At 48.0% G+C, this 13397-nt stretch overlaps 1 protein-coding gene across 7 annotated transcripts in view; it reads right to left on the minus strand.

The window, feature by feature from the left end:
• Positions 1-13397, minus strand: part of HLCS (holocarboxylase synthetase) — a 222840-nt gene that overhangs the window by 12619 nt on the left and 196824 nt on the right. For all 7 annotated transcript variants that reach the window (XR_013530618.1, XR_013530619.1, XM_008986655.6 and 4 more), the window contains 2 exons: positions 4194-4261; positions 2002-2162 (listed from right to left, as the gene is read on the minus strand). Coding sequence is in view for 5 of the 7 variants with exons in the window: in XM_008986655.6 (XP_008984903.1) it covers positions 2002-2162; positions 4194-4261 (229 nt within the window). In the remaining 2 variants the exon portion in view is untranslated. The remainder of the gene's footprint in view (positions 1-2001; positions 2163-4193; positions 4262-13397) is intronic.

Consider the following 13397-nt stretch of genomic DNA (forward strand, 5'->3'; position numbering starts at 1 on the left):
CGCCACCATTAGCCATGCGGGCTAATTTTTATGTTTTTAGTAGAGATGGGGTTTCGCCATGTTGGCCAGGCTGGTCTTGAACTCCTGACATCAGGTGATCTGGCTGCCTCAGCCTCCCAAAGTGCTGGGATTACAGGTGTGAGGCACCAAGCCTGGCCAGGACTTTCTCGTTGATGGCTTTCTGCTAGACAGAATGCACAGCTCAGGTGCTAAAGGCCAGGCACCTGAAGCCCTCAGTGTGTGATACCCTCAAACCATCAGACATGCCAGGATGCTGGGTGCAGGGTACTAAACGTCTGTTTCCGTGATGTGATGTGATACAAGAAACAGAGACATCAGCAGTGACTACATCTGTGGAACACTGAAAATTCATACACAGTGAGTATGAGGACGTGGCCACACCACAGAGGGATTTGAGGGGCAGAGGGGAGGACTGTTTCTTCAATGAAATGATGACAGGGCCTCCAAGTGTTTCTTGAGAGTCACACTCTCAACATCTTGCTTTAGGAATCAATCCCATGGTGCCTCTTTAGCCTGACATAAGAGCTGTTAGGGGAGGGAGGCAGGGATCTCCTCTTTATATCCATATGAAATTCTTCCAGGAACATTTGGGAGGGGGTTATGGGAAGTGAAGCCTGACTACGGAAGGAAATGCTTCAGTCACTGGGTTAATTGTTCCCTCTTGCTTGTCTTTTTAATAACTGACAACAAAGCATCCAGGAGTAATGAGCAAGCAGGCACACGGGTCCTAACAGCCCCAAGTGGACCTGCACATTGTGCTTGGCCAACAGTGGACAAAGGATGGCTCCACTAGAGCACAGATCTGTTAAACGGAGGTAGGAAATGAGAAAGGTTCTCAGGTCCCAGAATAACCCTTCTCCCCTCCCCTCCCCTCCCCTCCCCTCCCCTCCCCTCCCCTCCCCTCCCCTCCCCTCCCCTCCCCTCCCCTCCCCTCCCCTCCCCTCCCCTCCCCTCCCCTCCCCTCCCCTCCCCTCCCCTCCCCTCCCCTCCCCTCCCCTCCCCTCCCCTCTTCTTTTCTTTTCTTTTCTTTTTTTGAGATGGAGTTTTGCTCTTGCTGCCCGGGCTGGAATGCAATGGCCCAATCTCGGCTCACCGCAGCCTCTGCCTCATGGGTTCAAGTGATTCTCCTGTCTCAGCCTCCCGAGTAGCTCGGATTATAGGCATGCGCCACTTTGCCCGGCTAATTTTGTATTTTTGATACAAACAGGGTTTCTCCATGTTGGTCAGGCTGCTCTCTAACTCCCAACCTCCACTGATCCACCTGCCTGGGCCTCCCAAAGTGCTGTGATTACAGGTATAAACTGTGCCCGGCCCCCTTTTCAACAGAAAATGCAGATAAATAACTTCCATTCAGTCCAATCAAAAACATCCAGTGCTTCAGTCAAAAAACCAACAGCCAGGTGCGGTGGCTCAGGCCTATAATCCCAGCACTTGGGGAAGCTGAAGCGAGCAGACTGCTTGAGCTCAGGAGTTTAAGACCAGCATAGGCAATATGGTAAAACCCTGTCTCTACTAAAAATACAAAAAAATAGCCAGGTATCATGGTGTGCACCTATGGCCCCAGCTACACAGGAGGCTGAGGTGTGAGGATTGCTTAAGCCCGAGAGGTGGAGGTTGCAGTGGGCCGAGATAGTGCCACTGCACTCCAGCCTGGGTGACAGAGTGAGACCCTATATCAATTTAAAAAAATAAATGAACACCACCACCAAAAACTAAAGCACAGCCCTCATCAGGCTGTTTGAGAAATCCGAAGAACTGCGCAGAAAAGGAGCTCTGAGGAACGAATGCATCCGGGCAAGCCTGAAGCAGCATTAGCACTTGCCGCTGCTCTTACAACTCTGAGAGCACACTGCCGCCAGCTGTGCAAAGGGGAGCGTGAGGTTCTGCATTCACCAGTTATGGAAGCACGTGCTACAAACGAGAATAGGCCGGATTCTGAATGCACCATAGGGACGTGAAGGGAGACTGAACTGCACCTACTTGATACTCGGGAATGGACCTCACTGCTTCCACGACAGCCACAGACATCAGATGCTGGACAAACGGGATCCTCTGTCCCAGCTGGGATCTCAGTGGGATGGAGATGAGCAGAGTAGAAAGGGCGCATCCCGTGGGGCTCAGCCACGCGTTCCTTCCCCGTCCTGGAACACACGCCGCAGTGGGAAACATGCTACCTTGCCACGTGGACAGACACAGGCACACATCATGCCAGGACCACACACTGAAGAGACATCCCACTTAAATAAAGCTGGGCTTATTACAATGCTTGACTATTCTGGGCTTAACTCAATAAAAGAAAAGCTTTTTAAAATCGGAAGCTCTGTGGCTGAAAAAGTTTCCAATAATTAGCATAACGTTTTGCTTCTGTGAGCCTATCATGTGTGCCTTGATGACTCAGAGTCTTAAGTGTCTGAATGTGACTATAAGTTTAATTCCCACCATATAGTCCTGAAGGCAAACACAGAGACAGTGGGAAACTGAGTTGAATCTGTACGGATCCATGAGAGGTCCTGTAAGCCACTGTTTAGAAGTAATTCCTATTGTGGCGATGGTTGCACAGCCCAGCAAATACACTATTAAATAATAGCCACAGAGCTGTACACTTTATTTATTTATTTATTTTTATTTTTATTTTTTAAGGTGGAACCTGGTTGGAGTACAGTACGTGTGATCTCAGCTCACTGCAACCTCTGCCTAATGGTACAAGTAATTCTCCTGCCTCAGCCTCCCAAGTAACTGGGATTAAGGTGCCCACCACCATGCCCAGGTAATTTTTGTATTTTTAGTGAGACAGGGTTTCATCGTGTTGGCCAAGCTGGTCTTGAACTGGCCTGTGATCTGCCACCTTGGCCTCCCAGAGGTGAGCTACCACGCCAGCCAGAGCTGTATGCATACTTTAAATGGAGCAGTTCTATTTCAGTAAAGCTGTTTAGAAAGGGATTCCTGATATTAACTGCGTTATTACTTCTCCTCCTCCTCCTCCTCCTTCTTCTTCTTCCTTCTTCCTTCTTTCTTCCTCCTCCTCTTCTTCTTCTTCTTTTCTTCTTCTTCTTCTTTTAAAGAGACGGGATCTTGCTCTGTTGCCTAGGCTGGAATGCAGTGGTGTGATTACAGCTCACTGGGCTCAAGTGATGCTCCCACCTCCCGGCTCCCAGGTAGTTGGGACTATAGGTGAGTACTACCATACCTAGCCAATTTTTGTATTTTTTTAAGAGGTGGGTCTTGCTAAGTTGCCCCAGCTGGTTTGAACTCCTGGGTTCAAGTGATCTTCTGCCTTGACCTCCCAAAGTGCTGGGATTATAGGCATGAGCCACAGGGCCTGGCCTACTTTTCTTAAAATTGAAGTTAGAAAAATAGAAGAATCCAAATGAGAGGAAGAGCTCATCAAAGTTCTTCTAGAATGTCTTTAAAAAAAAATCCACATATGGAGATCCACAGCTTCTGATAAAAAGATTTTTTTTCCCATTTGAATTATGTTCGAAAGACACGTTCAAGAGAAAGAAGTGAGAACAGCAGATTTCTTATTTCTTTGGTTCTTATGAAAAAGTCGTAAGAGTCTATGAGAGAAGCACATTTGGGTGGGTGTGGCACTGGCTAGGGGCAGGGAGGGGCCGTGCCCGGGGAGCAGCCCCTGCACAGGGTCAGACCCCGGATGGGTCTGGGAGGATGTGGGCTCTCGCCTCTGGGATCAGCGCTGTGCTTCTCTGTGGTCACTGTGTGAGTGGCCTGGTGCACAGCTCACCATGTACATGCAAGGCCAGAGCCAGCTGGGGTGGGAACCAGCACACAAAAGGCCTCCCACGTGCTGCTCAGTACAGACACAGAAGGCTCCTTATGGAGAACTTTCAGGAAAATAAATGTCTCTAGAGCACAGCGACGATCCACAGATTGTGAAGCTCAGAATTCATGTAGGTCACATTTGCCATCACAGGCAAACTCCCAGTGATTCATAAGCATTATGATCTGAAGAGAGTGCTTTAGTTCTGCTAAGGCTGAGCCTTCTGATCACTCCTTGCCTCTTCCTCTTCATTCCGGGTGGTTATAAACATAGACACGACTTCTAACTTGAGTCCCCAGATGATCAGCACATGCATTCACTGGGCTCCTGGGCCACAAGAGTCGCAGAGTTTAGAAAACAAAAGTAACAACAATGATAACAAAGGATGACTGACCTTTGCCCTGGGTCTGCCGGGCCGCGATCGCTATTAAGCCCATTTCCTGTGGCATCTGAAACATCAACCTGCGAACAGGAGAGAGACTAATCAGGCCAGACATGGACACACACGCGGGCACTGACGACTCACACAGGATGGACACCGTTTATGTGCATCTGTGGGTGTGTGGCCACAAAGGGCCAACTCTGGTTTCCACTGGCCTTCAGGAACGTAGAGCCAGGAAGGATATCACCCTCCTTTCTAACCTCAGTGTGAGAATGAAAAGAGATGAAGAAAGCACCTTTTAACATCAAAAAAGAGCATGGGAGGGGGTTACTGCCTGAGCCGTAACTCCATTTATGTAAGACTGGGTTAGATTATATTGCCTCAGAATATCCTACCACGTCCTTTCTCCCCGCAACCCCAATGTGTATACCTTCTTCAAGTGACAACTAGCAATTCCTGACATTTGTTCCTACTTAGGGTGCGTTTCTGAGCGAACACTAGCACACAATCATAACAGAAGTTTCTGATTATTCAGAAAACCAATATGGTGGCAATAAAGCTGTTTAAAAGACACACTATCCCCTGAGAACTAATTATGATTTAACTATGGTAAATAAATCCACACCTTCTGAGGACGCAGGAGAGCCCTGCATCATTTTAGGCTTCAGTCCTGCTTTTAAAATGGTTTCATTTAAAAGAATACAAACTTTCCTTTGGGGGATAGGTAGAAAAGTACACTACATCCCCACCAAATGAGTCGATATTAACTTTTTTTCAAAAAAAGGAAAGGAAAAAAAATCACACAAAAAAACCCTCAGAATTTTCTGCAAGCTGCGCTCTCCCTGTTTTAACACCACGGTATGCCAGCAGGGCCGCCAAAAAAAAAAAAACAACCCACACTGCAGTAGGACAGTTTCTCTCTGCACACCCGGGAATTGCGCAACGGGTGCTGTGCAGGCGCAGTCTGAGGTAGGATTCCTCAACAGAGCAAAGATCAGGTTTAGCCACTTGTCAGTGCAGATGAGAGGGCCTCTTTGATTTTTTTCTTTTTTGGAAGGAGGGGGGCGGCCGGGACAGGGATGCGGAAGAGATGGCATTTTGCAATAACATAAAGTCTCAGGCTCGGGGGCTCAAGCCTGTAATCCCAGCACTTTGGGAGGCCGAGGCGGGTGGATCACAAGGTCAAGAGATCGAGACCATCCTGGTCAACATGATGAAACCCGGTCTCCACTAAAAATACAAAAAATTAGCTGGGCATGGTGGTGCGTGCCTGTAATCCCAGCTACTTGGGAGGCTGAGGCAGGAGAATTGCCTGAACCCAGGAGGCAGAGGTTGCGGTGAGCCGAGATCGCGCCATTGCACTCCAGCCTGGGTAATGAGAGCGAAACTCCATCTAAATAATAATAATAATAATAATAATAATAATAAATAAGTCTCCAGGCTTCCACAGTGGCCCTGCTGAGGACAAAGGAGCTCTAAAGAAAGACCCGCTCTGAGAAGCTCATCATCTTCCCCTCCCGGCTACAGAAACTGGGTGGAACTTTACAAATGGCTGCAACTCGGTAAGAGAAGAAAAATACTTAAAAGCAGAGAAAAACAAGTGTCCACTGTGCACCGATGGCTCACAGAGCTCCATCTGATGGCATATGCAGACCCCAGTTAGGACAGGGGGAATCCAGAAGACCCTTCACTTGTTAAATAGACGTCAGGCCACACAGGGCAGGGGCTCGGCTGGTGAGAGCTGTCTTCCCACACGGCTGCTGGCAGGCGCAGGACGCTCTTGGGGAGCAGGCCGGCCTCGCCGCCCATGTGCCAGGCCCACTTCCATCTCACATGAAATACAGCTCAGAAGTATTTCTCTTGGACACCATGAATAACTCATTGAGATCGAGTGTGCTATACAGCCCTGGGCTCCAAGAAGAAAGCGTCCTTTTCTTGTGTTGGACGGGCAGAAAATCCGAAGAAGGAGTCTTTGTCTGTGTGGGAGTTAACATTGTCTCCCAGGAACCTCTGCCTTCTGGAGGGTCCAGCAACCCTTCACCTGGCTTCCTAAGGCCCAGGGCTCTCGAGGTGATGGGGCGGGGGCTAAGGGGATGATTTAGCACATTGTGAGCAGATTGCAAAGGCCATCTAGGACATTCTGTAAATAAACGTGTAGACAGTGGACAGTCGTAGGCTATAGGCAGGGACAGTGATGGGAGGGGCAGGAAAAAGCTTGGTTCAGAAACCAAACACAGACTTCCAGAACAAAGAGAAATGATTAAGGGAACACATGCACTAAACTGCTAGAGGTTTGGCAGCAGTTAACAGGGCATATTAATGAGAAGAGGGAGTCTGTGTTGAAGGCCAAGAGGAAATTCTGCAAGGAGGGAGACAACAGGGGAAGGAGCTAATAATGCTCAGCTTGAGACAACTGGAGGCCGCCAGATTTATTTGTGCTATCTGAGATAACTCTGGGGCCAAACCACACGGCTCATGGTCAACTAAGCAGCATTTATAAACCTTGTCAATTCTGCGTTTCTGAAAATGAAGCTGCTTGAGTTTGCTCAGCAGAAAGGAGAGGCCATAAATGCATTTCCATGCATCCTTAGTGGATGATGTCCTTACAAAAAGAAAAGAAAAAAAAAAAGGAGGGGGTTACATAATGATTACCTCCCTGCCTCTGTATATTTTCCTTCCTTGCTGGCAAAGGTTGTGGAATAAAATCTTTCTGTGAGTGGCAGCCGAGTGCATTCACTGTGTAACCAAGCGGCACACAAGAATAGTGCTCTGTTTTGTACTCTCGTGCTGAGTCTGAAACATCCGGAGCCCCCTAAGGGTCACTCTGCAAACAAGAAAGCCTCCTGGCCACTAAAGACAGCCAAGTACCCATGGAGGCTCTGCCAGTGGTACTGCCCTGATTGTCACATGGTCCTTAAGATCAGGCTTCAACGACTGAGACTAACCTAAAGACAGGCTAGCATGAATCAGCGAAAAATCCGAATGAACAAAAATGTAAATTCAGACCAAGTTCATTTACTTCGGGGTTCTGAACCTAAGAAAAGGGTCCACAATCAGCACAGCCTGAGCACAGGTTTCTGGCCATATCATCCAGGTCACAAAGCTACCTCCGGAGCCAGGCTCTCAAACAATGCTGCACTGCAAAATCGCCTGCAGTTTTCAAACACAAAGCAAAAACAAACGGATGCTAAGATCCGGGATCCCCTCTCAATGCCAGCCTCCAGAGCCAGAGCTTTGGTGTGTCCCAGATGATGAGAATGCAGCTGGTCAAAGACTGGGGTTCTAAACCACTGCTCCCAAAGCTATTTTTCAATGACTTTTCTTTTTAACTACATTTCTTTAAAAAATTTTCCAGAGCTACAACATCAAAGAGGCAGTAATTCTACTCTGGTTCCTTCAGTGATTGAAATGAAGCATCGCATTATTTTGATATTTACTAGGGCAGGACAACAACAGTCCCACAAATGGAGAGCTTTCATTTTCTAGAGCCAGAGTGGGGTCGGTAGCTGGGGACAAGGAGAAGGGGGAAAGGAACAAAGAATAGTCATTCCGACACAGAGTGTGCACCAGAAGTGCCATTACATGGAAGACAGTCACTTAGTGTGTCTGAGTCCCTGCTGGTGTTCTGTCTCCCTACAGTGGCTTTATTCATGATCACCAGATGTCAGGCCTACCAGATGTCATTTTTAGCCTCATGAGGCATAGTTAGGGCTGGTGTATCGTGCAAACACACACACACACACACACACACTCGACTGCCACCTCAATATGGCAGGCTTCCAACAGTGAGCACACCAGCCAACATGGCACCATCTTTCCACTCACTGTAGGATTTCTCCAAGGTCTTGTAAATGAATGAATGGACAGGCCATAGGGAAGGGGTGTCTTTGGTTTTAGATCTCAAGATTCCACACTACAGGCAAGCCAATGGCTCCTTTGACTGAGCGCCCACCCACATGCTGAACCCTTGGTATGAGCGATGTTCTCATTTAAATGTCCCAATGACTCTCAAGACATGATCATTGCCAAGTAGTCTCATTTTACTGCTGACAAGTGGAAGCTTCACAGAAGAAGTGGCTTGGTGAGATCACAGAACAGTCAACTAAGTTTGCCTGGCTCAGAGGCTCATCTTCTGACTCACTAGGAAAGAATCTTTTGCTTTTATCAAAACAGAATCTTCAGGTAGAAACACCACCAGCTTTTTTTTTTTGATGAGACAGAGTCTTGCTCTTCACCCAGCAGTGAGGTGATCTTGGCTTACCGCAACCTCAGCCTCCTGGGTTCAAGTGATTCTTGAGCCTTAGCTACCCAAGTAGCTGGGACTACAGGTGCCCGCCACCATGTCTGGCTAATTTTTATATTTTTAGTAGAGATAAGCTTTCGCCATGTTGGCTAGGCTGGTCTTGAACTCCTGACCTCAGGTGATCTGCCCACCTCGGCTTGGGAAAGTGCTGGGATTACAGGCGTGAGCCACCACACCCAGCCAGCCAGCCTCTTAAAATGCATTTGTATTAACTCTTAGAGGTTACTGGGCTGTCTCGAAAGTTCTGGAAATTTACTTCCAAATAATAAAATCAAAATGGGGTTCTTGCTTTATCTTTTTTTTTTTTCCTGAGAACTGAAACAGAGTCATCTTACATTTTCAAAAAATAAACACCACCAGCTTCGAGGCCAAGTTCATCAATTCTGTGCTACGTGTCTGAATAGGTATTTTCCCAACTCTGTACGCATTCTGCTTCAAATACTTCATTTTCCTTATGAAATTTACATAAATTATAATACTAATAAGAAGCTTCTTTACCTACAGGGTAAAGAGGTATCTGAAACATCTGGGCGAACAAAGAAACATGAAGGCAACAAATTCCTTCCTGCAGAAGGGTGGCTCCCCCGGGCCACTGGAGCCCTTGCTTTCCACCCCGGGTCCCGTCGCCTTCAGGGTAATTACGAGGAAGAATGCCCTGCCTGCCAGCTGGCCTGGAAACCAGGGTGCCTTTCACCATCCTGATGCCCTGCGTGTCACCCTCCTTTCCCTCTTGCAGCTCCCACCTCTCTCCAGAGCCTTCCCTGAACCCCGCCCTGCCAGAGATCAACCAACATGCCAGAGCTCGTTTGCCCGGGATGCTTAGCACCAGCTTAACTCTTCACTCAGTGGGACAAGGGGCCTCTTTCTTTCAGGCAGGGTTTTGCTCCTCGACACGCTGGGTTTATGGCCCTCGTGAACGAAACCTGGTTCAGAATCCAATTCTATAACGGATTTTCATTCAAATGGTTATTTTCCATCCCTTGCCCCCAATTCCATTTTCTACCCATCTCTCCTGGCTCTCTGCCTGTGGGGGCTGACCCCCTGAGACCTGGGTGGGTTCATGCTTCTGGGTGGGTTCTGTGCTGGCAAGACATTTTATATCCTGTTCCCTTACTGAATTCTTGTACTGTTTGAGTTGTTTGATCATTTATTCTCAAGGTTTCCCAGATATACTATAATATCATCCACAAACAGAGTTTTACTTCTTTTCCAAATCTTTTTTTTTTTTTTTTTGAGACAAAGTCTCATTTTTGTCCCCCAGACTGGAGTGCAATGGTGTGATCTGGGCTCACTGCAACCTCCACCTCCCAGGTTCAAGCGATTCTCCTGCCTCAGCCTCCTGAGTAGCTGGGATTATAGGCACCTGCCACCACGACTGGCTAATTTTGGTACTTTTTTTTTTTTTTTTTAGTAGAGACAGGGTTTCGTCATGTTGGCCAGGCTGGTCTTGAACTTTTGACCTCAGGTGATCCACTTGACTCATCCTCCCAAAGTGTTGGGATTACAGGCGTGAGCCACTGCGCCCGGCCTCTTTTCCGATTCTTACGTCTCCAGTTGGCTCCTGTGTCCACTTGGATTGGGTAACATCTGCAGAACAATGCTAAGTACCACAGCAGTGGAGGCAGTGAGTGTATCCTGGCCTCGATCCTGGTCTCTGTGGAGCAAGCACCTCGGACCAGGAAGCAGCGCCTGATTGTAAACTCTTAGGTTTCCTCAAGAAGCAGGATGCTAGCTTTAGGACTCTGGATCTCACCCACCCCGTTCCAACTTTGAGTCTTTGGAAAATACGATTTCTTCCTTTGCTCGTTCAGGCCCAGGTGGCAGAACTCCCCTCTCTGGGACACCTCCATCATGTGTTTCCCTTCTACAGGATCCTGAGTTGGATCCTTGTCTGTCTGCAGCCCTGATGGCTGCAGGTATCGAGCAGGGTGGGGTGGGCTGTATCCTCAACCCGATTTCAACCGGGACGCTTCTGCTAGGAGAGGAGAATGGGCCCAGATGAAAAGCGGCCCTTTCCCAGGTTTCCCGAACCATCGCCCTCCTTCATCCTGCCTCTTCCCGCTCTGTTGAAAAGAAAATGCTTCCCATTTGTTAATTGTTGAATGTGTTTGCTGCTCTTTTATTTTGCTTGACATTTTATAATCAATCTTCTGTATATGTTTATATATGCTTTTCTATTTAAGCTTTTTTTTTTTTTTTTAAATCTAAAAAACACAGTACCATACCGCCAGAGGTGTCAGGAAACACGCTCAAATAAGGAAGGGCTCCAAAGGCCGCTCTGCCAACAAAATGCCAGTAAAATCTGAAACCCAGGTTCAGACACACTGGGAACGTTCCAAAATGTAAAACTTAAAGAACTTCTTTATTCCAGTAAATCAGCTTCCCTGTGAATACCATCAAAACCGTGGGCTTTAATGAGTGAGGGAATATCAGAGGAAGGGGTGGAGAAGGAAAGGATTTGGACGAGCACAAAATTTAATTTAAAAGCTATGATGAGAAGTTTAATTTCCCCTCCCCCAACCAAACACATAAATCTTTCCATGCATTTTCTTTGTTTCACTTTTTCCTAAAAAATTTGGGGAAGGAAAGGCATCTTGAACCATCTGAAATGACAGCAATTCAGTGGAGTTTTTAATAATAAATATATGTTTATCGGATTCCTATGAATTAAAGTGCCATATTAGCTATATGGGAGGATCCAAGGAAATCGTAAGCAAAATTGCATTCTCACTAAAGTGTGATCAACCAGGGAGAAATGACATCCAGGGAAAGGAGAACCAGTAATACAAGGCCTCTGGTCTTTTAAGGAGTAGGGACAACAGAGGTGTCAGAGTCTGGGTGGGATGACTCACTTTGAAAGGGGAGGTCGGCGCACAGCACATCCCAAGTGCACTGGAAGATGTGAGCATGTAGGCAGAATGAAGCTGGCCTTCACAGTTCATAATTCCATCCCCAGGCAGCACTGCGTGCAGCCGCATTTCAACATGGGAACTTTCCAGGGCCAAGAAGCACTGAACACATAAGAGCATGGACTTCCCAGGTTCCGACAGGCCACACGTGAGCATGGGCTTGTGGGTGTCGGTGTGCCGCAGCACCGCCACGTCCACTCTGAGTGCAGGTCCAGCTCAGTTTTGGATGTTCCTCGAAGAGCAGTCCTCCAGGGCCACTGTGGGACGAGGCACCTCTTGGGTAGGCCATTTGCACTCCAGCACAGCCTCTGCTCCTAACCGTGATGGCTGCTGGTTCAAGGACCCCCTGCCATAGCCAGGAGGCATGGAAGACCCCACAGAGGCAATTGGCTGGGAAGACCCGCTGGGGTCACCTGCCTGTGCTGAGCCTCATCTCCTTGTAGATGAAACTGGACCCAAACCCTTCAATGCCCAAGGCCCCTAGGGAATAAAGGTGCCACGCTGCATCAGAGCCCTGTGCAGGGCACTGTGGGCATGCAGCCACACTGGTTCTTCTCCCCTGGCTTCTTTTTTCATCATCAAATGGACATGATGGAAACCTTTGCAGTCTCTCTTTTAGGAGAGGAGGCAGCACCTACATTCCAGATGCAGCCATTTTACAATCAGGTGCTGCTTCCTGGTCTGAGGTGCTCGACCACAAGGATATTCTGCAGAAAGAGAACTCGGCTCTCTCCTTCCTACCTCACATGACCCTACGGAAAGTTAAGAAAGGAGGCAAGGACCTATGAAGACACCTGATCAGCTGCCAGGGTTATGCAGACAGTGGTTGCTGTTTTTTGTTGTTCCACAGCTGATAAAACACCCAGGACACCTGTGCTGATGACCAGACCCAACCGCTACCCACCACCAGGGCTGCCAGGGCTTTGGGGGAGACGCTGCTGCTGCTGCTTTCCTTTGCTTCGAATACCTCTGGCTGGCTCGAATTTGATCATAGGTTTACTCCATTTCCATTTTGCTAGATTCCCTCCACTTCCTCAAGCTTCTACAAAATTGTGGGGCCACCACTCCCCACAAAACATAAAACTGAGGTATTTTCTACAGATGCTATTTTGTCTTCCTGAAGCTGTTCTGTGCACAGGTCATTTCCACACTCATACCAAATGCTCGGTGAAGCGTCTTCCTGAGTGTCCCCAAAGAGCACATGCCACTGGCAGAGCTGATGGGCGCACCTCACTCCCATTCACGCTGTGCCGAGCTCATGACTCAGCTGCGCAGGGCCCGCCCGGGAGCGAGGCAAACACCGACACCGCAGAGGGACCCTTTGTCAACAGTAGGGACCCCAGTGGCTTCTCCATCGGAACTTGGGGTTCACAGGCCTCCAGACCTACTGCTACACGCTGGCCCGAGGAATGACCCTCATAAAGCCAAGAATAGTAAACAGGGCTTAACATTCTAACAAAATCAAGATTGCTGGGTGTGCTTTCATGAAATGAAACTGCCTGGAACTTCTCATAATGTTTTTTACGATAAGCATTAAAATGCAAAGGGGAAGATTAAAGCTCCTGCTACAGACCAGAGCTGCAATGAGCACGGGAGGAGGAGCTGTGCGTAGGGTCCGGGAGAGAGGTTTATGCACTGCATTACAGTTGGATATTATGATATAAAGTGAGTGTGTTATTAAAAGGATCCTGAAGTTATAAAAACTCAAAGGAACGTCAGTGAAGATGAATAACTTCTTTGGTGGATATGAATGACTCTCACCTCCTAGAGACTGGGGTGCAGTCATGTGAGAGCTCTTTTATTGCTAGTAATTGGTTTCATTGTTTCTGTGGGGCACTTTTTTGCAGGGGAAGGGGCAGAAAGATTAGGAATCCATTCTATGATTAGGGAAGTTCTAGTGGGTATGAGAGAGTCCCTCTAGGTAGTAACTCAGTACCTTGATTTCCTAATAGAAAAAGGCAGTAAGAAGGCCCATCTCCTACGGCCATGATAGCCACCTGATCT

The sequence above is a fragment of the Callithrix jacchus genome, chromosome 21, assembly GCF_049354715.1.
Source record: "Callithrix jacchus isolate 240 chromosome 21, calJac240_pri, whole genome shotgun sequence".
NCBI lineage: Eukaryota > Metazoa > Chordata > Mammalia > Primates > Cebidae > Callithrix > Callithrix jacchus.